The 27,340-nt window shown below is 38.1% G+C and overlaps 2 protein-coding genes across 3 annotated transcripts; both read right to left on the bottom strand.

Annotated features, from left to right (window-relative positions):
* Window positions 1-413: 413 nt before the first annotated feature.
* LOC121765840 (ABC transporter I family member 19-like) lies at window positions 414-3,657 on the bottom strand. The gene is made up of 6 exons (XM_042162098.1): window positions 3,363-3,657; window positions 3,071-3,231; window positions 2,141-2,192; window positions 1,708-1,844; window positions 1,236-1,322; window positions 414-1,004 (listed from the first exon to the last, which is right to left on the bottom strand). The coding sequence occupies exons 1-6, from the start codon at window positions 3,496-3,498 to the stop codon at window positions 717-719; spliced, it is 861 nt and encodes a 286-aa protein (XP_042018032.1). The 5' UTR covers window positions 3,499-3,657; the 3' UTR covers window positions 414-716.
* Window positions 3,658-8,498: 4,841 nt separating this feature from the next.
* LOC121765470 (dolichyl-diphosphooligosaccharide--protein glycosyltransferase subunit 2-like) lies at window positions 8,499-16,560 on the bottom strand. Of its 2 annotated transcripts, none has more exons than XR_006042834.1 (20): window positions 16,316-16,535; window positions 15,584-15,776; window positions 15,394-15,483; window positions 15,056-15,118; window positions 14,888-14,957; window positions 13,917-13,981; window positions 13,532-13,586; window positions 12,595-12,722; window positions 12,375-12,490; window positions 12,147-12,216; window positions 11,737-11,838; window positions 11,538-11,627; window positions 11,265-11,413; window positions 10,674-10,785; window positions 10,516-10,599; window positions 10,174-10,254; window positions 9,828-10,052; window positions 9,608-9,730; window positions 8,796-9,172; window positions 8,499-8,686 (listed from the first exon to the last, which is right to left on the bottom strand). XR_006042834.1 is itself a non-coding variant. In XM_042161647.1 (20 exons), the coding sequence occupies exons 2-20, from the start codon at window positions 16,456-16,458 to the stop codon at window positions 9,056-9,058; spliced, it is 2,076 nt and encodes a 691-aa protein (XP_042017581.1). In that variant the 5' UTR covers window positions 16,459-16,461; window positions 16,543-16,560; the 3' UTR covers window positions 8,499-9,055. The 2 variants fall into 2 exon arrangements, 1 of the variants encoding a protein (XP_042017581.1); XM_042161647.1 differs by adding an exon at window positions 16,543-16,560 and having other exon boundaries at window positions 8,499-9,172; window positions 16,316-16,461.
* Window positions 16,561-27,340: the final 10,780 nt, after the last annotated feature.

Here is a 27,340-nt window from a genome sequence, read left to right as displayed (position 1 = left end):
ACTTTTATATTTCATGAAAATTTACTTATATGTTTATTACTTGTGTTATATACCCAATTCATTTCATAAAAACCAAGTTCACTGTAACACCAATCATATTAATCAAAATCAACCATAAACATAATTAAAAATTATTAGCAATTGTAACTAAATAATACAGAAAATAAATCTTATAAGATATTATATTATAATCAACCCATTTCACTTAAGCATTAATATGAGGTAGTACCAAATTTAAATAAACTCTAAATTGCACTAAATTGTCAATATTCTTGTATTTTTCGTGCAGGAGAAGTAAATGGAGTGGGAGAAATGTGACTATCCATAAGTAAATGTGTTAGGCAATAAACAATGACAGTTTTTGTTGGTATTGTAGTATTGTGCCAATCTCTCCACCAACAATCACAAATTTCTTTCACAAAAAAACACAAACATAATTAATATCTATATGTATAACCAGTGTTGCAAGGGTAGTTTCCCCAAACAAATCAACAACAAAAAAAATCTGAAATAAACAGAGGCCTGATATCTATAAGATCTCTATGAATCAAAACAATAGAAGTACATTTTTAAGAAGAGGCAGCAGAATATAAGGTAAAGGAAATGTTGCTATGCGGTGCCTCTGAAAGAACGAGAGAGCTTCGCTAAATAAATATGGGGGCATCTAATTATCTTACTGGATGATGAATTAGAATTTCACCTGAAATGTATGTAGCTCAACGGTAATACGCCATATGCCTTGTAGACCTAAAAGGAGAAGCATCGAATGGAGAAGATGTTTTGAGCGGGGATGGGGAGTTAATTGGCTTCTTCTTCTCAATCTTTGTTTCAGACCTTAGCCATGACTCAACAACAGAGAGTAAATTTGGGTTATGCTTCAGTTCATTGAGCGCGGCCATCTTCTCAGACTTCCTCAATGTACCATCTTGAACATACACAAGATCAGTTGCCCATGTCTCGAGTCCATCAAAAATATGAGTTGTATAAACAATTGTTGCTCCTCTCTGAAATTAGACACCAAAATGAATTACTACTATATTTTGTGTACGCCTTTTTTTATTACCGATTTTGTATGAGAGAATTGTTGTAACAGCTTTCTTCCATGAAAGGAACACATGATATGCAATGCTAACAAACCACAGTGATATAAGAATTGGCAGCCAAAATATGGTGATGTGCTATCACTGTTGATGAAGCAGCTTACGATGAATGTAGAAAATATTAACACGGCATACCTTCTGACACTCTTCCCTGAAAAATTCCAGCAAATCCATCCTAGCCACAACATCTAGATCGACAGTGACTTCATCTAGCAAAAGTACCTGAATCCCCACCTTTGTTAGCAAAGCGGCTTATGAATAAGACAGATCCATAAACAAGACATTATATTCCAAAGATTCGTCAACTTGATGTCATAAACTGATTCCTCGTGACTCCTCACCCACCAACCCAAAAAATTCAATTATATACACATAATGTGGCCACTAAATAATGGATGGCATGTGTATATAGCTACTAATTATGAACGAGAAGTCGAGAACAATAATGTGGCCAAGAAATCCATCAGAGTTTCACAATCGTCATTGATAAGAATGGGTATCCAAATAAGGCGGCACACATAAGAAAGCATACCAAATACACAAATCTTCATATCGCCATCATATGGTCAAAGTGCAAGCTTATCTTATAAGGATAGTGCAAGCTTACCTTATAAGGATGAAGAAGACCCATGCAAATTTGCACGCGACGCCTTTGGCCATCAGAAACTTTGTGCATTCGCCACTCAAGATTAATATCCAAAAGTTCGATCAGCATATCCCGCCTAACAGGGTCAACACCTTCAACTGGATTATGACATAGAATTAAAGAAAAAAAGATTAACAACTTCCTAACTTGTCACGAGACTAAACAAATAAGGAGACCAATTAATTCTCATCATGTGGAGAAGGCAAAATAAACTGCAATGCTGCATAATTAATCTAATGCATTTAATTTTGAGAAAATTTTTATATCCACTCAAAGAAACCAAAATGCGTAAGGCACTCTACACTCAAAACATGAACTACCAAATGCATTATCTACAAATGCCATGGTGCAAGACTGTGACAGATAAAAAACATTCCTAGTAATAACTAAATACCTCCAAAGATCATATGTTCGGCTGAGAAGTCCCCTTGAAGCGGAAGGTCCCCCTAATATCAAGCACAACAGGCAACATAAACTCAGACTACCATCAAAACATTGAACACTAAAAAAGTAATAGCAATGACAATCCTACAATTATGTCAAAACACAAAAACGAACTTATGACAGCAATCAATTGAACCATACAACTCATTTAGATTCTAAAATCCTGCAGCAGATAAATAAAGAAACAAACTTTCAATGCAAGCAATATAGCCCATAAGGTATACAAATATTCACACACAATCACAATCATAAGTACGTCATTTTCTTCAAGCTAAACACTTGCTTGTGTGCATCTGGATTTGCATCCATCTGTATTAGAGTTCGTCAATTTCCAACTAGGATTTACTAATCCCTATTTATGATTCATTTATCATAACCAGGATAAGTAATGCGTATACACTAGTGTGCCTCTCTTTCTTCAATTGGATTACAAAGTCATGTGGCAAGCCACACCAAGCACAACTGTCTACTTCTACCGTGATGGGCAATGCGACCAGCATACCGCAACCATTTTTTGTTTTATTTTGTAACCATATAATAGTACTCGTGTTATCTTTATTATTTGTATTTAACAAAAGTCCAAAATTGGTCCCGTACGTTTGCTCAAAAAACTTTTGATCCTACACATTAAGTGTGTTAGCTTCTGGTCCTATGCAATATGTTTTGGGAAAATGTACATGACCAATTTTGGAGTTTAGGCTTTATATTTTAACACCCCTTGGTCGAAGAGAATTTTAAATTTTAGCTCTCCCAAACTACGTTTTTGCATCGGCAACCGTATATTTGCAAATATAAAGGATAACGAAACATATTCTAGGGCAGCATGAACAAAATCAGGATTACAATACATATGAAAGTGTTAAAGGAAGGTTAAACTCACAGCAGAGCTGACAGTCTTGCTCCAGGATTCCCCCAAATAGGCCAAATCACCGTTGCAAACGAGATCAGTGTCGTGAAAGGCGGAGCGATTGAGCACTCTCACCACATCACGGCCGCCAACCATGTGCTTCCCCGCCAGTATCCGCAGCAGAGTCGTCTTTCCTGATCAATCAAAATCCAAAATTGAAAGACGAAAATGCTGCGTAGTTGGATTCAGCAATTTTAAAAAAGTGTTAATCCACATAGTAATTAATAAGCGGCGTATTTGGGGGAAAAAGAGGGAGAGGGGAGACCAGATCCATTGGCGCCGACGAGGAGGCAGCAGGATCCGGGAGATACGTTGAGATTGAAATCGAAGAAGATAGGGGAAGCGGCGTCGTAGGAGAATTGCATGCCGCTGACTTGAATGGTGTGGGATCCTTCCTCCATTGTAGGAATTTGGCTGGGTTTGGAGGTGGAGGTGGAGGTGGTTAAAGGTTGGGTAGCGATGGGGTTTGGCGGGTATGGTCATGCCACGGGGTTTGAATCATTGTATGGATGGAAATATGGAATCGAACTCTCTCACCAACCAACTACGCCATTAATTTGGAGACTCTTGCATTCAATAGAAGGTATACTGTACATCTCAATATTTTACTAGTAGTAATTGATAAATAGTCAGATTTTTTATAACCCAAACTAAAAAATAGGTCCATTGCTAAATTAATCACTACTTAAATTCTGGTTTCTCCCACAATTTTTTAAGGTTGAAATGATAGATTACTAGTTTCAAAATTTCCCATTTATCTCATGTGTAATGTGGCAACTAGATTCATCTGCTTGAACAAAATGAAAGTGCCACGCAACAACATTGTCTGGTTGACCTAAAAACGACGTCTTTTTAGTTTGTAAATCTATTTAGGTAAATACACATTTGACTCCATGACATAAATATCATTCCACGTAGGTTTCCAAATAAAATAATTGCAAAATTTTGAAACTTAATAATTCACCATTGCAACTTTGGATAATATGGGACAAACCAAAATATGACATATTTTTACGTCTCATTCGAGATGTCAACATTCTTGAATGAAACGAGACTTTAGGTGAAGTAGTTATGTGTGATAAAGTAGAATGAAAAAAATAATTAAATATTTTAATGAAATGGGAAGAAAGAGATTTTCCAAATTTAGAAAGTGGACATCTTGAATGAGATAAGATAAAAAGAAAATGTGAATATTTTGAGTGGGACGGAGGGAATAATTTATTTAATGATTTGCCCACCATTAAAATAAGTGTCGATCTTAATTTTATACACTCTTTTTTTTAATCAAAACACCTAGTGTGGGCGGAGGTTTAGGCAGACCCCCAACCCGTGAATAGAGTCAAAATATAACGTTCCAAAACATGATTCTAGCCCAAAAGTGACTAGGATCCAAATCAAGAACATGAGAAAGGAAATTAGAGGTCCCACAAGTCGGGATCCTCCATGCTATCAAAGATAAACTAGTAATTAAATAAACAAAAGGAAAAAAAACCAGTATGTAAAAATGAGAACTAACAAGAGAACAAGATCAATCCACATCTCTACGTCGGAAACGGAAGTAAGGATATCCCAGCTGGTCCATCCTAACAAGCGTTTTCATGTACGAGGCGCAGAGACTGAATCATAATACGTCAGGGAGGGGTTTGGACCCCTACCTGCAAGAAAGTCGGCAGCACGGTTTCCTTCTCAGTAGATGTGTGAGAATCGAACCTGCCGCTGAGAAGTCATACTCCGGATCAAAGCCATATGATATCTAAGATCCGCAGAGCCAAACTGTCCAGATGACAGCAAGGTAACCAAAGCTGTTGAGTCCAGCTCTATCCAAATGTGTGTAGAAAACTCCATAGCCATCTCCAAACCCCGAATAAGAGCCAAAAGCTCCGCCTCAAAGCTCGAAGATGTAGCAACTAGAGAACAGAAAGCCCGCAAAAAAGGCTCCATCAGTGTTCAGCTTCACCCAAGAGGCATCAGGGGGATGTCAAAGGACCATGAGTGATCGCAGAACACGCTGTCTGGGAGGAGAAGGCATGAAATCAACCGACGGTGAACATCCCCTCCAGTGAATCGGGGTGATCCTACCGGCCAACACGAACGTATGCAGGTGATGAGTGACCTGCCAAATAACATGAGAGTGACGGAAAGGACGACCGTGATGCTTGCAGTCGTTCCTCTCCGTCCAAAGGAACCAAACGATCAAACAAGAAAGCGGGAGCCCTAGTAAATGAGGACCTCCGCCAGTGACCTAGTCTAAGTGCAATATCAGTGCTCGTGTGAATCGGTGTGTGCGAGGAAGGAAATTAAGTATTGAAATACTCCCACGCAGAAATCGCCGTCTGACTCGAAAGAAAGACATGACTGAAAGACTCAAAAGAATGAGACCGACAACACTGACATCTAGAAGCTAACTCAATACCCCGCCTCTGCAACTTCTCATCCACCGGCAACCTACCAAACAACAACCTCCAAATGAACACTGAGATGGTGGGGGTCAACCCTCCATTCCAAATCAATCCAAAAATCTCCTGCTTCAACAGTCTCGTCTGGATGCTCTCCCAAGCTGAGGTCACAGAGAACTCGCCTTGGCTAGTCAGACTACAGCGCCTCACATCCTTCGCCCCCAACTCGATCGGTATGGCTCTAATCTGGTCGATCGCATCAAGAGGTACTCCAAACCTGAAAGACAAACTATGCAGCATATCCTCATCCCATGCATGCCCATGCCAGTATGATGCATCGGCCTGGGATTGAGGAGGATCATATCCCGGGACGCACAGATTCCGGATGGGGCTAGCCCTAAGCCAGACATCATCCCAGATGTTGATCTTCCCCTCACCCAAGGACCAACGAATATAATAATGCATGAATGACCAAATACGACCCAAACGACGCCAAGTAGGACTATCATGTGACCAACAAGGAGATGTATGCAAATGACAAGGGAGGATACTGTACTTCTGGGTCATGAACTGGCCCAGAGAGAATCATGAGCGAGAAGTCTCCACCACAGCTTGAACCCAAAAGCCACTGCCACTTCCCTGAACAGGCGAATGCCCAAGCCACCCTTCTCAACAGGTAGACATATCTGTCTCCATGAGATCCAGTGCAACTTCCTCTTCCCCCCCACAGTGCCCTAGAAAAATCTAGCCAAGATCCGCTCCAACTCATCAAGAAATCCAATCAGATGGCTCATAACCTGTAGAATGTGCAGAGGGATGGCGGCTAATGTGCTCTTAATCAGAGCAAGACGACCCCCAAAAGCTTAATTTTACACACTCTTGGCATATAGAAGAGTGCTATTTCCTCTGTCACAACTAAGTTGAGTCTATTCATTTTTGGATTGTCCCCATTAAGTTGAGTCATTTCATTTTTTGACAAAAAACAAAATATTCAATCATTCTTATTTTACTCCATTATCTACTTTATTCTCTCTTTATCTTTCTTATTTCTCTCCTATTTTTCAACACAATTTCTTAATCTCCGTAATCAAAAGTTTTAACTCAACTTAATTGGAATAGTGAGAGTACTATTTTCAAAAACTTAATTGGATAGGGGCGGGTGAACTGCACCCAATATTTAGTAGACAAATCCATTATTGGTAGCGTCGTCTACCCATGCAATATTTTGCATTCTCCAAAAATAGTACTTTTAGTATGTCTTGAATCTGTATAGTTTGCCGCTAACCGAACGAGGGTCTCATTGTTATATTGGGCCTAATTGTTATGTTGAGCCTAGCCCACGTCTGTGTGCCTATTTATATAGAAGTAGAGCGCATAACTCTGTAATCTGAATGCAATCTGTTCTCCGTTTTCCGCCCGTGGACATAGCCAACATAACATGCATGAACCACGTAAATTCTATGTCACTTTATGTTTCTGTTTTTCTCGATTATACAATTGCTTTGTTCTGTCACAACAAGTACAACTATATCTTTTTATATCCGTACCACATTAGCAACATAAATTATATTTTCTACCTCCTATCTAATCTTGAGTAAAGGCTAAAATTGGTCCTGAACATATGCCCATTTTATGATTTTGGTCATAGACTTTATCTTGAGTAAAGACCAAAATTTTTGCTGAACATTTCAACTCGGATCACAATTGGTCCTACACTAATTGTTCCGTTTGTTTTTAAAGGTCAACGGGTTTAGTCCCGATTTTGACCAAATTAAGCTATTAATTATGATTACTTACTCCCTAATTATATCCTAAATTATTTTAATAAGTTATCATTTAAAATATAAAATAAATAATATTAAAAAGAAAATGAAATAGAATGGGTTATTCAAAAAACACGGCTGAGTTGAACAAACACTTAGCCAATTTGAGAAGTCATTCGAAACGTCTCTCTCTCACCCTCCCCTTCACTTCGATGGAACCCTTCTCCGACGGTGATCGGTCGGACGGAGAATCTAAGGCAGACGATGGCGTAACCTAGTCCTAGAGCTAACCTTGTTCTCGACTAACCCTATTTTCTTGGCGGAACGAAGGAACCCTAACCAAAACAACGACGAAACCCTAGATGGAGAAGGATAACGATAAGGATAAAGAGACGGAGAAGGAGAATAGTTTCATTACATAAACATCAGAATTTACGAAATTGAGGGGGAAGGGTTTGAGAGGGTACTTGGAGGTCTAGGAGAAGAGGGGCGTGGGTTTCTTCGACTTTGGCGAGGGAGAGGTAGGTGACGGCGGCGAGGTGCATCATCCATGGCTGGTTGTTGTTGGCGGGGAGGGTGGAGAGGAAGCGGTCGAGGAAATTGACGGCGAGGATGGCGGTGAGAGGGGAGAAGGAGTAATGGGATATGTTTTATATTTTAAATGATAACTTATTAAAATAATTAAGGATTAAACCCATTTACCGTTAAAAACTAACGAAACAGTTAGTGTAGGACATCCGAGTTGAAATGTTCGGGATGCAAAAAATCAAAAGATAAAATCTAAGACCAGAATAATAAAATGGACATATGTTCAGGACCAATTTTGACATTTACTCTCTTATCTTTAACAAATACTGCTAGAAACTTTGTGATATCTACTATGGGACGGATGTAGTACTATATAATAGGATCCACATTATTAATAGTGTTTCAACAAGTAATATATAGTTCAAAATTTTCTTAAAATAGAGAGTTCAGAAACATTGTAATTTAATGGGACAGAATAAAATGAAAATAATTTTCCGTCCCATTTTAGCAGTCACAGTTTTGCATTTTAGTTCGTCCTACTTAGAATTTTCCATAAATTATAATAGACTCCACATTCCACTAACTCCATTCAACTCACATTTTATTATAAAACTAATATATAAAAATGAGACTAACATTCCTCTGCTTTCCTTTACATTTTTTAAAACACGCGCACACTCAACTAGGCCTGGAGGTAGTATTTTAAGGGCTGTATACATAGTACATAGTGTCATTTCATTTATTAATTTTAAACATCATGTACATTAATTAAGGAAGGCTGTGCAAAATAAGACATGCTCCAAAGCTTCTCAGTGCAACAAAGCATATCGGCTGGGGCAAAAACTTCACATCTCTACAGATTCAGCTCTCCCATGTATACCAGTCCATGAATTTGATCCCAGCTAAAAATATAGCACCATAAAATCCAAAAGCCAGGGAATCTAATCTTTGGTCATATTTCAGTTAAGAGTAAAATCTAAATATCTGCTTTCAATACATTTATGCAATCACCTGCTGTATGAGAATCAGATAAACCACTCAGGTACCAGCCAAGAAAACCAACTCTCTCTAGCAACATCCTCCTTCACTCTATGCCTATGACTCAACAGGTAATGCAACTAGCTAATCCCATGTAAATATCAAAATTGTGTCAGAAAATATAGGTACGTGATATAGGAATCAGACTCGAACAAGATAGAACTAGATTTCAAACCGAGTTCTCTTTGAGCAGCTTCCTGCACCTGAAACTCCCAGAATAAGAATTGCTACTTTCATACAGATTTCAACTTGGAAGAAGTGGATGCAAGATGAGATAGTGTTTTGTGGCCGACAAACATCAAGAACATTCCCAAAAAGCCAAGTGCCTTCAACGTGGTAAATAGGTCCAACTGCGGGAAGAAATGCAGATATGAGCAAGAAAGATAATAAAAAAAAAGCTACCCTTTGACTTTGCAATTGAATGGCAGAAAATGGAACCACAAGAAGATTGATGACTATAAAACTTGTTCAAGATCCATGAATTTCTAAACAGCATAATTTTTCACATAAAAGATCAGTCATATTGACTCATATGGATAGACTATGTAAGTGATTAGAATACTGGATGCTTAAACATTGTGGGCTGCAATATGCAAGTGCGTGAAAATTGATTAAGATAGAGTCAAGATTGATATCCTGTTGTATGCACTTTAGAAAAAAAAAATACTAAAACATCCCAAAGAAGAGCCAATTCAAACGAAAGTTATGTTTATATAAGATCTCAGCCCACTGGTAAGCAAACTAAAAATGCGAATCTATAATCTAAGGAAAATTAAGAGGCAAACCTTTAACCAAAACAATGTATAGAGTGCCAAAACTGCTGCAATCCCCAGATGGAAGAGAATGGCAAAAGTTGATGGGACAGTTGATTTTGGGAAATTCTTGAGGTTAGCACCAAGCTGAACGAGCTGCAGGGCCACAAGAAAAATTAGATAGCTTTAGCATCCGAACAGTGGCTATATGACTTGTGCAAGTAACAAGAGGAAAATGTTAATAAACATGTACCCCAGCCAAGAAGCCGAAAAATGGTACGAGTACAAGGCCCAAAAAAGTAAGAGAAAGCTCCTTAGCGGGTCTCTTTTCTGGAGCCCTGAATATGTGAGTGATCTCCGCCTTAGGTCCATATCTAGAGTATGGGTCAACAGCTTGTGGAGGAGGACGCGTGGCCTTTTCAGGTGCATCAGGTAGATCTAATTCAACAAAGCCTAGAGGTTGCAAGAAAGAATTCTCCTGAAATAGATCAAACAGATTTAGTGACAGCATTAGCAGTCGATCCTATAACAATGAATTGGGAGCTCAACAGAAAATCAAGTGAATTAGTGAAATGCTTTTTTAAGTCGGAGAAATTTACCATGTCAGCGTCTCCAACTGTAAGTTGGATATTGTATCTACCAGGTAGGTAGAAAAACTTTTCAACTAGCCCTAGGAAATCCTACAAGACAAAAATGCAGTTAAGATACAGTAACGAAAAATGATATAGGTCTAAGTGCAAAAAGTATTACACCAATGACCAATAGGAGGACTGCAAACATATAAGAATCTCAAATTGGAAGTACATATAGTGGGAGCAGTTATAATTATACAACATACAGGTTGTGACCTAGACTGGAGGCCCTTCTGGACAAATCGTATCAATTATCAGGCAGAATTTGACTCAAGTTCATTTGGATGAAAATGGTAAAAAGTACTTAACTAGTATTATCTCAAACTTCTTCCCTGAGTTTCCCACCAAGAAGATGTGATCAACTCCGCTTTCATGTCTTAACTTGAGAAATGCCTGAAAAGAACATGATGGTCAGAAAGACTTCACTAGGAAATCATATAGTTCACTTTATAAAGACTGATGGCAACCTGATGAGGCTTGAAAGCATTTCCAAAGGGAGTGCTCATGTCAAAGGATAACCTCAACTTCTGGAGATGATTAGCTGATAAAGCAACAGCATTGTCACCTGGTAACTTTAGCCTGGATTACATAACAGGGCATACGAATCACTATTATTTACATCCGTTGATGATAGACATCATAAGATTCCCAAGAAATACTGCAGGTCGTGTATGAGAACCATATGAACTTCGATGGACCTTAAATTAATTTTACTAAATGGGACCAAAGCAATGGAAGAAGATGATGACCAGAGGCACAATCACATAAAAGATCTCCAGCACGAAAAAAATGCTGATGAAAAAGAAATCATTTAAGTGAGGGGTCAGGGGACAACAACTCAAGTAAGCATTTCATAACTAGAGATATAAAAATGCAGCCACTATATGAGAGTCCACAAAGTGCATAATCAGTGCAGAAAGAGTTGCAGGACATAACTACATCTTCAATCATAAAAAGAGTGATAAACGTAGAAAATAACAGAACCCAGCATTCTAAACAAATCAAACAAGAAGAAGTAAAAGATCACATTGTCATAACAAGATAAGTTAAGGAGCTACTTTTTCTGGTTCTCTACACTTCCACGATCACCGTCGAGTATAACAATCTCTGCATTGTCAATCTTGATAACTCCAGTTATATGTACAAGCACTCTAGTTCGCCCACCAGACACATAGGTTTTCTTATGTTCTGGGTTGTGAAATATAACCTACAGGTGACAGATGCAGCTAGAAATATAAAAATATGAAGTGAAGAGAAGAGGAAGATTGTATTTACTAAATGGAAGAGTGAGAGATGGAACAACAAAGGAGATGAACAGAAGAAATTACTACCTCAAAAGAAAAAATGTAGCTCCCAACATCAATATTTTTTGGCAACGTTTCCAAGACATGCATTCCACTGACTGCATCAAACTTCAGCTCCTGCATCACGGGATATCAAAAAGCCCTTAGTTAAAGGTGTTTGAAGCATGAAGGTGACTCTTTTTAAGTTAATTATCAACAACTTCTAGCTTCTTATAAATGGAAGTACCTGGTCAATGACAGAAGCATCTTTAGAACCAGAGACAAAAATCTGCATGAGCCTGACTGATAGAGTAGGAGCAGGAGAACCCAATAGAGTGCTGACCCGAACCTAAGAAAAAACTGAGAGTAAGTACAGCCCCCACATTGGCAGCATTGGAGAAAGAATTTCAGGACAAGATTCAGTAAAAGTATAAAACAATCAACTTTATCAATCAGCTCCATTATCATTCTGTTATATAGATTTAACATAGGCAGTAATTTCATGCAGGGTTCACTGACGTCTGAAATTAAAACTTCATTCCTCATTTCCACGAGGAAGCAGTAAAATAGAATTCAAGGAGGTAGCTGAATACAGAACAGGAAACCAATATGCAATGAATAAAATTAATTAGGGTAGAATACTATCGGATAGTGGACCTTAAGTTGATCTTTCTTGGTAACTGAAATGACAGTAGCAGGAAGAGATAAAATCAGAGGAGTGGATTCCCTGGAGCAAAATTTAGAAAAACATTGTTAGTCACTAGGGGTAGAGTACAGAGTCTTACAAGAGCAGCTACAAAATCATGATCCGAGCTATAAATTTTCAAATCAGGATGTGCTTTATTGTACAAAGTCCTAAAGGATGTTAATTTCCAAAGCACATGCCTAATGTTTTCCAAGTAACTCAAGGCATCAATTTGGTGATACAAATCTTGGGCACTTCCGGGAACTCCAACACCAAGGAAAAATTTAGCCAAGCCCATTATTTTCTCCCCAGGAAGCTGCAAGTTAAAATCTCAGAGTACGTCTAAAACGAAATAATTTACAAGAAAAAGAGTCAAAAAACAAGTTATACAATAGCAATTCCAAGTATGTGAAAGCATACATTTAAAGTTTCAGATGTGGCTGCTGCAACAGCTGCAATTCCACGGACTACTGATGCAGAGGATGAAAGAGGACTCTGATGTCCCCGCGCACCAACATGCTTCTCATCAAAGTAATAAGTCCCATCATCTGAGAGAACATTAAACAGAAGAATGGGTAAAAGGAACAGCACAGCTCAATGTTTGACCTAAAACTCTTTGCTAGCATTACTGGATTCAGTAACAAAATAGAAGGTCTAGCAGAAAATATTGTCCAAGTAAATTCTGTGGCAGCATCAGAATACAAGTTCAGTTACTATCACTGCAGTTGCAAGCATCAGGAAATCTACATAGATCAGCCTTCTTTAATACAGTAAATGCATACTTTAATTTCAAGAGAAGTGAGAAAAGAGAGGAATAGGCCTGCTTGGAAGATGGAAGATAGAGGATGTAAGGAAAGCACGTATCATCAATTTATCATGGAGTGGATAACATGGTAAGAGTAGAGACCTTCACCACAGTTAAAATTTGCAGTTAACACTCACTAATTTCAATCATGTTTGTCCTCTCATATAGTGGTTCCAGTGGGGCACCAACCATTTCTACAGTAAATTGTCCTTTAATAAAAGCATAGGAGGTATGTCAATATGACACAGTCAGGTGAGACATAGAATACTATTCATTTAATCGGAGAGTAAAAATCTGAAGTTGCAACCAACGAATAAGCATCTATAAGAGTACAATTTAACTCATGTCTACACTTGATTAAACCTTATCGTATACTTGTGCAACATTTAAAGACATCCAAAATGACCTAACTCCTAATCCTTCTAAATAGACTAAAATTTTTGTGACTTTGTACCACTACAATCCAATAGCAACTCTGCTTAGTATAAGATATGGAGCATGATCAAAAGCAAAATATATTAAAAATGGTTAGGATAAAAGAGAAGACCCTACCGTATCGCTCAATACCATCAAAGAGCTTCAGGATGTCATTTTTCAAAGTTGTAATCTGGCATAGGAAGCAGACTTAGATAGTTGATTATACATGGAAACTGAATAACTACCTTTAAGATCTTGAGATAAAGAAGATAGGATGGTAGTATAGCAGCAAAGTATAGACTATAGAGAGAGAGAATCACAAAATCAATTCTGTCATACAGTTAATGTGGCCTAAACTCCACAATCACATTCTTAATGCATTTGGTAAATGTCTACACAAGCATCAACTGTCTATTTTAATGTCAATGTACTCAATGATATGAAGTTATTGTACAGCCTTTACATTATAGTCTACCTTCATAGAATTGGCTAGTACAAAACTACAGAAATCAAAACTAACCCATGAATTGTCAATCTGAGGAGTTGCTAAAGAAATAACTCCAGCCAGGGCTTCAAGTGCTATCCCTGTAAAATAAATGCAAAGTAGATAAACAATGCTAACAGAGTACAAAGAGTAGCACATCATAGTAAGCTAAGCAACAATGGTAACAGAAACATACTCCAGTAAATAAGCATCGTCTATTTGTCAGACTGAAAAGGGTTATGTAAGCTAGCATATGTAATTAGGGGTGGGAATACAGATATCGGGTATTGGGTTTACCCGTACCCGACCCGATAGCTGTCGGGTATTGGATACTCAATATCCAGTTTTATGGGATTGGGTATTGAAATTTAAGATAAATCGGGAATTGGATAACCCGAATGGGTATCAGGTATTACCCGAATATCCAATTTATTATTTAAAGTATTTTTTAAAATCAGGTTTAGCCATTTTTGGCTTCTATATTTAGCAATGACTGCTTCTATATTTTGCTTAGATGTTTAATGACTTTTACGTATTGCATAACCAACTCATGTGGTTTCTTTTAGTTAATTATTTTGACATTTGAATTATATTATTGGTTGCTTCTGCAGTTTATTTAAATGCGTAACTTTTATTATTTTACTTACATATTGCATAACCAATCCCCATAAATATAATCGTATACTTTAAAATAAAAGTGACCATTTTTTTTAGTTTTATACTACAAAATAAATGCAACATCAAAGATATTAGTCAATTTAAATATTTCTATATTTATATTAATATATAAAATTTGAATTTTTTTATTAGTTATAATTAACACATGTAAAGAGTCGGGTATTTGGGTACCCGATACGTCGGGTATGGATACCCGGGACGGGGTATTGGAGTACCCGAAAATATATCGGGTCGGGTTTTGGGTAGACATTTTAGATGATTTTCGGGTTCAGGTACCCGGTTTTTTCGGGTCCCGATATGTAATTATATCTAGAGGACAAGCCAAATACCAGCAGCATTGTTACTAGACTCTGGATTGTTGGAACTAAGACGCCACCTTCCATCACTCTGACCAAGCGCCTGCAAGAAAGGACAGAAAGATAGGCATTCAAGTATTACATGGAGTAAGTAAAGAGCACATTTAGTAACCCAAAATATGCAATTAATCCAGATTCGACCTTTATTGAGCGAAAAATTCTATCAGCATCTCCGAGATTAACATCAACTTCAGACATCTGTTCCTGATACCAAATGAATATACCATGTGAAAAGAATTCAATACAGCAGAAAATGAGGATAAGAAATGAATGGCTAAATGATTCTCCAGAAAGCTTAGGGACTGCATAATTTTTTGCATAAACTTACATTTGGGGGAGGGGGCGGGGGCTAGTGATCGGTTTGAGGAACAATCATTAACACCACTTTCAGTTTTTTTTCTCTCAACATGGGTATACTTTTGTAACCTAGTTGAAAACTAACAAAAAGAGATCTTAACAGGAATAGATGAGATCTTTACCTTCAAAAGCACTAATCCACCAATAGAATAGTAAAAATCAATAAGCGAACTGGCACCATTCAGAGAGTCCTTAAGTCTAGACTGAGTTCCCTGGGGATCAAGAACATAAGGGTGAGAAGTAAGAACAGTACCTCTTTGAAGAACAAGATTTTACACATAATGTAGCTGATGGCATAAAGGTTTTCAATACCCGAACAGCCTCACTATTGAGCTCACACTTCAGTATGCTGTTAACCCTTAATGCATCGAAAAAATCCTTTAAAGCTGAAGAAGTTGACTTTAAGGTGTCCGCCACAGAAGCACAAGACGAAGTTCTTATAGCATGCTTCTTTTCAATACCAAGAACCTTAAACGTCTTTAAAGCCTCATATGTCTCCTCCAAACTGGAAATAAGAAGTACAACATAGTAAGATGCCCAGCTATCTTAAACGCATGCGTTAGGCGGAATTCTTTTACCAAGCAAGCTACAATAATGATTAGCATCGGGGAATATACAGAGGCGAGGAGAAATATAATTATATTGCACAAAAGCAGTAATTTGGACTGCAACAGTAAGCCAAGGTTTATGCAAAATCCCAATGCAAATGGGGAATAGAAATGTAATCAATCTCGAAAAGAACACTCCATGTTAAGCACGGTAATCAAGGCAAATCAGAAATTCTACTTAAATTAGCTAAAACTCGATATGGGAGGCTCGGAAAATAGTAAGTCCAACCAACTTACTAGACATGACCGAGTGCTAAACTAATCTTGTACTGGAATACCAGATCTTCCAATTAATCAATGAGTGTGAAATCACAAATTTTCCCAGCGTAATCACTCTCGAAGAAATCAAATTGGCCAAAATATTCAACTAGAACCTACAATTTGGGAGTCAAACACAATGCGAAGAGGATGAGTTTCGAGAGTGTTTATATTCAACCTTCCATAAGATCCATGAGCAGGAGAAAAGAGCTCCAATGCCGCAGATCGATGAGATTCCGAGACCGGACTGACGACGGCCGATTGGCAGGTCGCCGCCAACACCAAAACCACTATGACCAGGATCCCTAAATCTCGGGCCATTTCCTGACGAAAATTTGGCGATGATTAGTGAATCAGAACAAGGAGAATCATTCAAAGTGTGAGTAGATTCAGTAGATTGCTCACTGATGAGAAGAAACGTTGTAGTCTTCGCTTGAGAGTGACTCTCTTCACTTCTTTTATTGTTGGGCCTTTCTTTGAGTATTTTATACGGGCCAAGATGTACAGTACTTTTTTTGGGCTTTACTCCTTATTTTAGGCTCTTTTCAAATTTAAGTGATTGGGCTGTGTGCATAATTTAAGTGATGGGCTCATCCAATTAAATTTACGAGTCTAATAAGATAATTTGATCTCCCGATTAATTATTTCATTATGATTACATTTTTGGTTTAAATTTAAAAACTTAATGATGTCAATCTGGGAAGCATCAAACCAAGAGAAGGAGAAGTGAATACATACAATGAGTCAAATGTTCTTCTAAGAACACCATTTTCTTCGTCTTCTAAAGAACTTCGCGTGAGTACCTTACACGCCTCAATCAGAGTCCGGATAAGAGAGATATAGCCGTTCTACGGAGAGTGCGCACTGCTAAGTGAAGCAGCCAAGCTAGAGCTGGGGTCTGATTGAAAGAGTGATCTCCTATCAAGATGACGCCTAAATTCTCTTATCTTACCACCATTTTCTTCTTCTTCTTCTTTGAAAGAGCTTGGCGTGGTTACCTTGTAAGCCTAAATCGGAATCCAGATGAAGACATTATGGCCTTTTGACGAAGGCTGAGCAGAGTTGTGCAAACCCAGCGACTTGCCGAGCTCGCAAGGCATGCGTACCTGACGACCCGTGAGACTTTTCCGAAGAAGCGTTTTGGTGTGTATTTTTAGCTTTTATTAACTATTTTCACACACTAATATATATTGTTGGGGTTTGATGCCCCTTGCACAACGGAAGTCATGCATTCACAAATAAATCAGAGATACATATCTATTTGACTGACTATGAGATCAATTAATCATATGTTAAATGCATAATTGCATACAAGAACGCAAATAATTCATGTAAAAGGAATTAAAACAATAATTCATGAATTTCCTACGGTTTAGAATTACCGATTTGATTCTCCAAAGAATCGTCGATTGCTTGCACCTTCTCCACGTGGAGTTCTTCATCCTCAACCACGAACCTTCTAATTTGTATCCCGAACTCAGATAATGACCTTTGGGTGGGCAAAACTTATCAAAATATAAAGGACTTGACTAGACAGAAGATTGAACTTCAGTTCCGTGAAACATAAAATTTCGTCCACTTCTTGGAAGAAAGGGGCACGAATTTTTTAATGATTAAAATCATATTTAAAACTCTTCTATTGTCACGACCGTGGCTGATTAAGGATAACCTAGCCCGAGGTACCGTGACTAGGGGGGATATAAGAAGAGGGGAAACAAGAAGGATAAAAGCCAAATGACAATTAGATATTCAAGATAAAATAAAGGGAATAGTACTTAACAAGAGAAACACTCGATCATGCAGACTCGAGTGGCTGTTCGTACATATGCAAAAATATCAGAGTCTTAAACGAAATACTGTAGAATATATCAGAGTCTTAGATGAAATAAACGTTGCCTTCCTAAAGGCACAGCGGAAGCAAAATAACTCAGTTCCATGTATGAAGACATGAACCTCCGAGAGTTTATTCTTGATGGACCAACAACACTGACTTCACCCCGCCACTGCTCATGTCACGACCGCACTTTGCTAAGGATAGCTAAGGCGGGTAAACCGCGACTAATGAGGGAGATTAAGGAAGTGGGGAAAGAAAGGGGTAGAAACTTGCCCAAAGGCGATAACATCATAGAATAGAAGCCAAGTACTTAATTACATAGTCTTGGAAACAGAAATAATATCTCATCAAAATAAATCGGAGTTCGATTATGAGATTCTACAATTCTCACTTAACAAAATACAGCGGAATAAGTCCTTGCTAAACGACTTCGTGTATGAAGACACGAAGTGTTGGAAGATCCACTTGGTTATTTAAATACTCATCGACTCCGATCACCACTCCTCCGTCTTGATGTTCAACCTGCACATTTAGAAATATATGCAGGACTGAGTACAAGAGTACTCAGTGGACACATGCCGAAAATCAAAACATATATTATAAAGTTGTCAAGCCATCAACAGTAACACGCATGGATTTTCTTAAAAGGCCCGGGCTTACTAAATTCATTTGTGGGCTAAAAGTCCGGCTGCGCAGACTAAGTTCTTTCACTATTCATCATTCATCATGTTAGAGTTTTGTATACTAGAAATCACCTTTCGAGTGATTGAATACTGTAAAACTCTATATATTCTTTTCCAATGAATGCAACATATTAATTTTGTCATAATGTTGTTATGTTTTACATTTAATGGATATTTATTGCATATTTAAATGTATAAGCGAACATAACAAAGTCTAAGTCTTTGTTTTAGTAGACCGGTTGTGGGCGTCGTCCACTTTAAGGTAACACGGTCAGTTCCGAACAAAGAAAAATAAGAATTTCACAACCTAGATAGGCCTAGACTACCTATCGTGAAAGGTTGCAATGTCAGTCCGATTATTTCTAAGCCTTATTGAAATAAGATGACGTTGGTGTGGTATAGCACTGAATTGGATCTAAACGGCAAGACGAGTTTTTATGCTATCTACTGAAAGACGGGGTCTTGATAATTAATTTCTTAATCAATGTACGTTAGCATTGAGCATACGATATTGATTATCTACTACTTTGACTTACCAATAGGTGCAATTTTTTCGTAACCCAACGATCCTGGTATCTTGGGTAGTGGCGATTAATATGTAGCGGTGCTAGGATTGCTATTATATTGAATCGTGCGCGAGGTGAGTCTCGTTTGATAACATCAACAAGAGGAGCTCGAAACAAGGTTTTATTATTCGGAACCTAGCTAGTTGGAGTTTGATTACTCTATGAATAATAAATAAGTGTTTCTTGCTAAGTCCACTCTTGGAGTTTATAATATGTTAATTAATTAAGTCCATAGCAGACATTGATTAATTAATGGATGTTTCTATCTTAAGCGCGGAAAATAAATGACAATCAAATGGAAACCCGGAATACTTGTAATTTCGGATTTGGATGGGCAGTGCGATATTACTTCTTTAGTGGTTGATTGTAATATTCCAATATAAGCTCATATTAAATTGTTTGTTCGATTTAATTAGTAAAAAGCTAATCGGGGGAGGCCATATCCAAATTCTTCCTTAGATCCCTGACTGGGCCCAATATGTGACTTAATATAAATAGGAGAATAAAGGAGACAGAAAACACACTTGTTTTATTTTACAATTTTCGTCCCCCCTATTCCAAGGAGATGAACGATTTTTGCTCTCCTTCCGTGAGCAGGGTTCTGTCTTCTTTAATTAAGTCCTGGTATTCTGGTGAGATTTGCCCACACAAATATCAGATTACAGTCCGGGATACCAGTCAGAAGATCCGAGGTCGAGTACTCAAGATCTTCACGTGGAAAAGACGCAAGCCATCTTCGATTCTTAAGTGAATCAACGAGGTAAATTGGCTAACTCCGTAGCAAGCATGTTTTAAGGATTATTTGTGCTAAAGCATGTTTAAATTCAAGTTGTGAGCATGATACATGTAAGAATTACGCGTATAGAGTTCATCTAAATAATCTGCTAAATAGATAAGTTTTTATGTGATCCGTTAGAACGCACGCCTCCGCAGCAAACCCCTTCAATTGGTATCAGAGCCAGTCTTTGGCTTTGATTATTTGGATTTAAATTTCGCAAAATTCATGTATGCATGTGTTATTTACGAAGCATGTTCTTGTTGTTTCTTTTTGTTTATATTTTATGCATGTTGAACTCAAGAACTATCGAATCAAACAACTTGAATTATTCGATCGCACGAGACGTGCGATCCGTCGGCGCTTGCACCAAGACGGATCACGCCAAGACGGATCACACCACGGGGCGACGCGCAGACAAGCGTGGGCTTGTGCGCGCCGCCAGCCGAGACCGCACGCCCTAGACGGAACCCACGTCGAGGTCGACACCGTGGCTGGCGCGGTGCGGCGGTTCAACCGAGAATCCGCCGAGACACCGAGACGCCGAGAGCTCCAACCCTAGGCGGAAGGTCCGAGACGTAGCTCCAAGCTATTGGCCGAGACGTTCGCGCCTCACAGCGTGACGTGTGCGGGAGCAGTGGGAGCGGCGAGTCTCGAATGGTCGAGACGGGCTATCGCCGCTGGCCGAGAGGAGTCGCGCCACCGCGCGATCTCCTGGCCGAGATGCTGGCGCCAACCGACGAGCCAGGTGGCCGAGAGCAGGCGCGCCACCGCGCGTCTTGCTGGCTGAGTACTCGCGACACCCGACGAGCTAGGCGGCCGAGACGCTGGCGCGCAACACGCGCGCTGCTGGCCGAGACGTCGTGCGCTTCGTGATCCGACGACGAACTTGTCCGATCTTCGTCGTTCATCGTTCGTGCGAAGCTCGTGCGATGAGATAACGATGAAAGATTATTTTAATAATTATTTAATTTTTAATTAAAAGATATCATTAAAAATATTATTATTTAATGGAAATAAAATATTTTGGGAAGATTTCTCTAGATTTTAGGAATATTTATATTATTATCCATATCTATGGAAATAAATAATATTATTTTGATTACTAGATGATATGGACAAGAATAATTTAATAATTTCCTAATATTTATATATCTAGAATCCTAATAAGTATAGATATGTAAGACTACATTAAATAATAAAAATTTCTCTTCCTAATCTTGAACATGGAAATAATTTGAATTTAGTTTTTCATGTCTTATTAAGAATTAAATAACTTGTTTATTTTAGATATATTTTATGGTAGACATGGATAAGAATTAAATTCTAGAACAATGGTTTCCTAAAGGAAGATACCAAAGTAAATGAAAGATTTAATTATCCAGCAAATTAAATACCAACAGAATTTAATCAAGCCTTAATCTGCCTCAAGGCTTAGGATAATTAAAGGAAAAACCATAACTCAAATATCTAAGCTATAATTATGAACTTAATGTTTGTATAGATTGAATGTTAATATATGCAATTCTAGTTCTTGTGTTGCTAGTTTTGTGCAGCATTAGATTCTTAGAGCATCCACAACCGTGCTCTTGCTAGCGGCACGGTTGTGGGCCCGACCCCACTTTTTCTGCCTGCTCTCTGGCAAGAGCACAACACCCACAGCTGTGCTCTTCCACAAGGACGAACACAATTAATTTAAAATTCAATTACACAAAAACATTTCCATAATACTAAAATTCATTAAAAAACCACAATAAATATTACAAATTACAAATAAAATAAAAAAGACATAATTAAAATCCTAAAAATTAAAAATTACATAATTAAAACCTAAAAATTAAAAATTACATAATTAAAATACTAAAAATTAAAAATTACATAATTAAAATCATAAAAATTAAAAATTACACTATTATTGGCTAATATTACCCGAGGGGGACTACGCATCCGGCGGCACCAACCCCAATTGTTTTTGGAGACCCAATACCATGGTCTCGTGCGTTTGAAGTTGCGTGGGGGTCATAGATGACCTATCGGCCATATTGAGTTGGGCCAAAAGGGCCTACAACGAGTTGTTCGGGGATGGAGGTGGAACATAGGGTGCGGGTTCGGGAGCGGGGGCAGATGGAGTCGCGGCGCGACGGCGTTCGGCCGCCGCCTTCTTCCTTCCTTGCGGTCGGCGTCGGGAACCGCTTGGTCCGGCGTCGGGGCTACCCAAGTTAGCTTCGGCGATTTGGCTAGCCAGTTCTTCGCCGGTGTCGGATAGGGATGCCGACCGTGACCGTTTGGAGGAGCCGCTAGAGGAGGATGTTACGCCTCCCAGATACTTCGGGTGCGTCCTCGTTTCCTGCCAAACATTTAGGTACTTGAACGACTTACCGTTCATGGATTGGTAGGTTCTCAGCGCCGTAGTGATGATGTCGACCTCGCTTCTGCCGCTCCCGGCATTCCGCGACTCCTGGAGGAAATAGCCATTGAACTTGCCAATTTCGTCGTTGGCTCGCCGATGCAGTTGCGCACCATACTCTCGTTGCGCTCGATCGTTCCCGGTGGCCGGTTTGCATTGTACCGCCGAGAGACGCGCCACCAAAAGTGATCGCCGGATTGGTTCGTGCCAACCACCGCATCTTCGGATATTTCCAAGTACGCCTTGAACAATCTATCCATCTCCGCCGGTGAGTACGGTGTGCGGACACCGGCGCGAGATGGAGGAGTCGTAGTTTGGGAAGGGACGGGAGGCCTAGGCTCCGGTGTCCACCCGTATCGCCCATCGGAGCCACCTTGGTCGTCGACCGGGTATGGCCGGTAGCCACCCGGAACACCCGAATCTTGGGTGAGAGGAGGGGCCGAATAGTCCGTTTCCGGACTAGGAAACGGTTGTGAACCGAACCATTCGGGGTTCCAACCGTGGGAGCCGCTTGGGTTATCGTCGTGACCGGACATAGTGGTGTTGTAGGGTGTGAGAGAATGAAGATGAAAATGGATATGATAGATTGAAGATGAGAATGGAGATGAGAGAATGATGATGAGAATTGTGTAGTTTGATGTGAATTTTTTGGGAGTGAAATTGAGGGTATTTATAGATGAAAGTGTGTATTTTTGGGGTAAAAAAATTAAAAAAAAAAATTAAAAAGTGGGAAAAAACGGTTATAAACTGATATAATTTTTTTGGGAAGTGAATTTTTTTTAATTTTTATCGATTTTTTTAATTAAAAACCGATTTAAAAAAAAATTTAAACACAACGGCTATGCCGTTGACGAATGAGGGCGCGCCACGTCAGCTGCTCGCTGGCACGGCGCTGCTCGATGCATCGAGCAGCGCCTTGCCAGCGGCGCGAGCGCAGCGGCGGCGGGTGGCGTCCGTGCCAGCGGCGCGGACCGCCGTGGCGACGGACGCCACCGTTGTGGATGCTCTTACTTTGGTGACTTGGGTGTTTGAATATTTACAAAATTAAATCCAGGCAAACATGTGTTTTAAGTCCCTAAAATTTATACCCCCTTCGTCCCATAAAAATATGTGCACTTTCCATTTTCGTCTGTCCCACAAAAATATGTGCATTCTATTTTTGGAAAGTTATATCAATTTAATAATATAGGTCTCACTACCCACTAACTCTACTTTAACTACCATTTTCATTATCTCTCATACTTTACCATACCATTCCCCTCATCCCTCTTACTTTACCAATTTTGTCTTAATTCTCATGTCATCTCATCCACCCATATTTTTATGGGACTGAGAAAGTATTACTAATCTCTTGATAAATTAGTAATTTAATTGAAGTAAATATTTGGATTTAGTTTTTGAATTAATCTTATGATGAATTAATCTGAATTAATCTCAAAGTAATTGAATTATTTGATTTGAGCTGATTTGAGCTGATTTGAGCGCAGAGACTTTTGTTTGAGGATTTAAAAGCAAATCAAACTGGTTTTATTTATCCAACACGTTAGCGTGAATACAAATTAATAATCTTTTCTTGGAACTATACATTATCGACTTTCTCCAAATAGAACTGGAGTTAGTTTCAATTTTCTTCATGCCATAACTATTCGATGATGAGATACCTATCTATTTAACTAGGACAAAAAGTAAACAAAAAGTAAAGAATTGAAAATAAGTCTTAGCAAGACAACAAATACCACATAGACTAGTATACACCATGACTGTAAGTCATCGACCAGGTTAGCCGACCAATATGTCCAAGGAAATTGGTCCCCTTCCCGACACAAGTAGTTCAAATATGGTAGATTACATAGTCAAGCTCGCAAAGAATTTAGTAGACTCATATTTAAAAAAACATATGTGTTGGCTTGAAAATTGTATAGTGTACTCCCTTTAGTCCCCATTAGAAATCTCATTTGCCATTTTTTAATCCCCATTAAAAGTTTTATTTCATTTTTACTATTTTTGGTAAGTGGACCTCACATTCCACTAACTCACTCCACTCGCATTTTATTATAAAAGCAAATGTATAAAAAAGTGACCCGCATTCTTTATTCTACCACTCTCACTTACAAAGTCAAACATGTAACTCTTACGTCTCATATGTCGATAGATGGTTTGGGTATCCAATCTAACTTATAAAGTACTCACTCCGTCCCATTGAAGATGACCCACTTTTCTTTTTGGATTATCCCAACCAAGATGACACATTACTAAAATTAAAAACACATTTTATCTCTATTTTATTCCCTCTCTCTTACTTTACTCTCTTGCTTAATACACAAAATAAAGCTGCATAAAATCCCGTGCCGCCCAAGGAAGGGATCATCTTTCTTGGGACGGAGGAGTAGTACATAAAAATAATATTTATATTTTTCAATTTCAAAATTTAAATTCTATATAAAAGAAAAATTTGTAATTCTAAATAATTCTAAAATTAGGGACATATCAAACACACACTCCACACAAACAAAATACACATATATAAACAAGAATAATGCTATGCAGCCATAATGTGGCCCGCCACACAATGTCATTTTTGTAAATAATTATAAAAATCAATGCAATAAATTAATAATAATAGTTAGTGCTAAGATAATTTTACTTAATTACCCTTTTCTCAATTTTTTCCTTCAAATTTCTATATCAACTGAGACACATAACACAACCTATGCTACGAATATAAATTATTAGAGTAATAATTTTATTGCATTGACTTTTATAATTATCTCCTCTCCTCTCTCTCTCATTGTCACTAATTTCTCTCATCCTCTGTAATTCCGTCTTACCTTCTCTCTCCTCCTAGTAATACTTTCACTCATTCTCTCCTCCCGTAGACATTTACTTTCTAATCTACATCAATTTTGTTATAGGAGTACAATTTTCTCAGAAAACTCTTGGAACAATTTCGACTGTAAATTTAAGAAATGCCGCCAAGGTAACGACGGATGCACGCCTTCAAATGGCGGCGGTGAACCCGACTTTTATATTCCCTCCGTCCTAACTTAAGATTTCTGTTTTGCCTAAACTTAAGAATCATATTTCACTTTTACTATAAATGGTAAGTAGGCTCCACAATCCACCGACTTATTCCACTCACATTTTACATTTTATTATAAAAGTAATATATAGTGAGACTCATATTCCACCCGTGGCGGAGCCACATGGGAGCAAGGGGTACGACTGTACCCCATATTTAGTTGTCTTAATATATAATTGTAGTAAAAACACACAAGCATTAGTGGTTCAGTGGTTTAGCGCTCCACTTACCTTACTTCGAACTCGTTTTCGATTCCTCCTGCTGCCACTTTCTTTCCAATTAGCGGTAGCACCTCTTTTTCGATCTTAATTGATCTGATCTATATTGCAGTTTATAGCATTTTTCATTTAGCTGAATTATATTCTTAGGTGATAGTTTGCAATTTAATTTTTATTTCAAAAATATTTTTAATGGTTTAGTATGATTGTTTTAAAATAATTCTAGTATGTGTGTATATTTTTATAGTACTTTATTTTTTATTATTTTGTTTTGCGGATATAGTAGTCATTTTTACGAATATAGCTTGTTAATTTGGTTACACTACTACTCTCTCCGTCCTAATTTAATTAAAGCGTTTCTTTTGGGACTAAATATTAAAAATTTGTGTTATACAAAATAAATGAAGATAAAATAAAATAAAAAAGAGAATAAAGTAGAGTTAAGAGCGATTATAGTATGATATATAAAATAAAGTAAGATCGACAATATGTTTTGTTTCTCTGCTAATAAGACGACTTTACTAAGTCGGGACGTCTTAAAAAGGAATACAACTCAACTAAATTGGGTGGACGGATTTTTTTTATAGTTAGTATTATTTTATTTCTAATAGGTGATGTGATTATTTGCCGTACATTTTTTGTACCCCCAGGACCCGTTCAGTTTATAAGAAATGAATAGAAATGGGTTTAATTCTTTACAATTTCTCATGTTCAGTTTACACTATTTCAAACTTGCGAGCCCTCCAAATGAGGCAGCGCCCGCACTATTCACCTCACAATACACAAGAATCAAATATGGACAATAAGGTGGTTTTCAATTATGCATTGAAAGCTTAGACCCGGAATTGGAAGCAAATTGACTAATTGAACCCTGCATTTTTTTATTCCTCCGATTTTAAATTGCACAAATCAATGCATGTGTAAGGGTTTTTTGGTCCACTCACTCAAACAAGAAGTCGTCATTTTCTTGGTGGGCCATCACAATGTAATTCTGGCCATATTTTATTTCTTTGCCTTTACTTAACTGAGAAAGTGAACGACTCTCCAGAGAATTATTTGATTTGAGCTGATTTGAGCTGATTTGAGCGCAGAGACTTTTGTTTGAGGATTTAAAAGCAAATCAAACTGGTTTTATTTATCCAACACGTTAGCGTGAATACAAATTAATAATCTTTTCTTGGAACTATACATTATCGACTTTCTCCAAATAGAACTGGAGTTAGTTTCAATTTTCTTCATGCCATAACTATTCGATGATGAGATACCTATCTATTTAACTAGGACAAAAAGTAAACAAAAAGTAAAGAATTGAAAATAAGTCTTAGCAAGACAACAAATACCACATAGACTAGTATACACCATGACTGTAAGTCATCGACCAGGTTAGCCGACCAATATGTCCAAGGAAATTGGTCCCCTTCCCGACACAAGTAGTTCAAATATGGTAGATTACATAGTCAAGCTCGCAAAGAATTTAGTAGACTCATATTTAAAAAAACATATGTGTTGGCTTGAAAATTGTATAGTGTACTCCCTTTAGTCCCCATTAGAAATCTCATTTGCCATTTTTTAATCCCCATTAAAAGTTTTATTTCATTTTTACTATTTTTGGTAAGTGGACCTCACATTCCACTAACTCAC

The sequence above is a fragment of the Salvia splendens genome, chromosome 14 (genome assembly GCF_004379255.2).
Source record: "Salvia splendens isolate huo1 chromosome 14, SspV2, whole genome shotgun sequence".
NCBI lineage: Eukaryota > Viridiplantae > Streptophyta > Magnoliopsida > Lamiales > Lamiaceae > Salvia > Salvia splendens.
This window is presented reverse-complemented; position numbering and strand designations above follow the sequence as displayed.

Bases quoted from the DNA above. Each gene is read 5' to 3' on its own strand.
- LOC121765470 (XM_042161647.1), bottom strand. From the start codon at position 16,458: ATGGCCCGAGATTTAGGGATCCTGGTCATAGTGGTTTTGGTGTTGGCG. The intron at 13,587-13,916 runs GTTAGTTTTGAT...TTCCTATGCCAG, and splicing joins CTCAGATTGACAATTCATGG to ATTACAACTTTGAAAAATGA. The intron at 10,786-11,264 runs GTAGCTCCTTAA...TATGTAATCCAG, and splicing joins AGTGTAGAGAACCAGAAAAA to GCTAAAGTTACCAGGTGACA.
- LOC121765840 (XM_042162098.1), bottom strand. From the start codon at position 3,498: ATGGAGGAAGGATCCCACACCATTCAAGTCAGCGGCATGCAATTCTCC. The intron at 1,845-2,140 runs GTATTTAGTTAT...GTCATAATCCAG, and splicing joins CGAACATATGATCTTTGGAG to TTGAAGGTGTTGACCCTGTT. The intron at 1,005-1,235 runs GTATGCCGTGTT...GTCTAATTTCAG, and splicing joins TCAGGGAAGAGTGTCAGAAG to AGAGGAGCAACAATTGTTTA.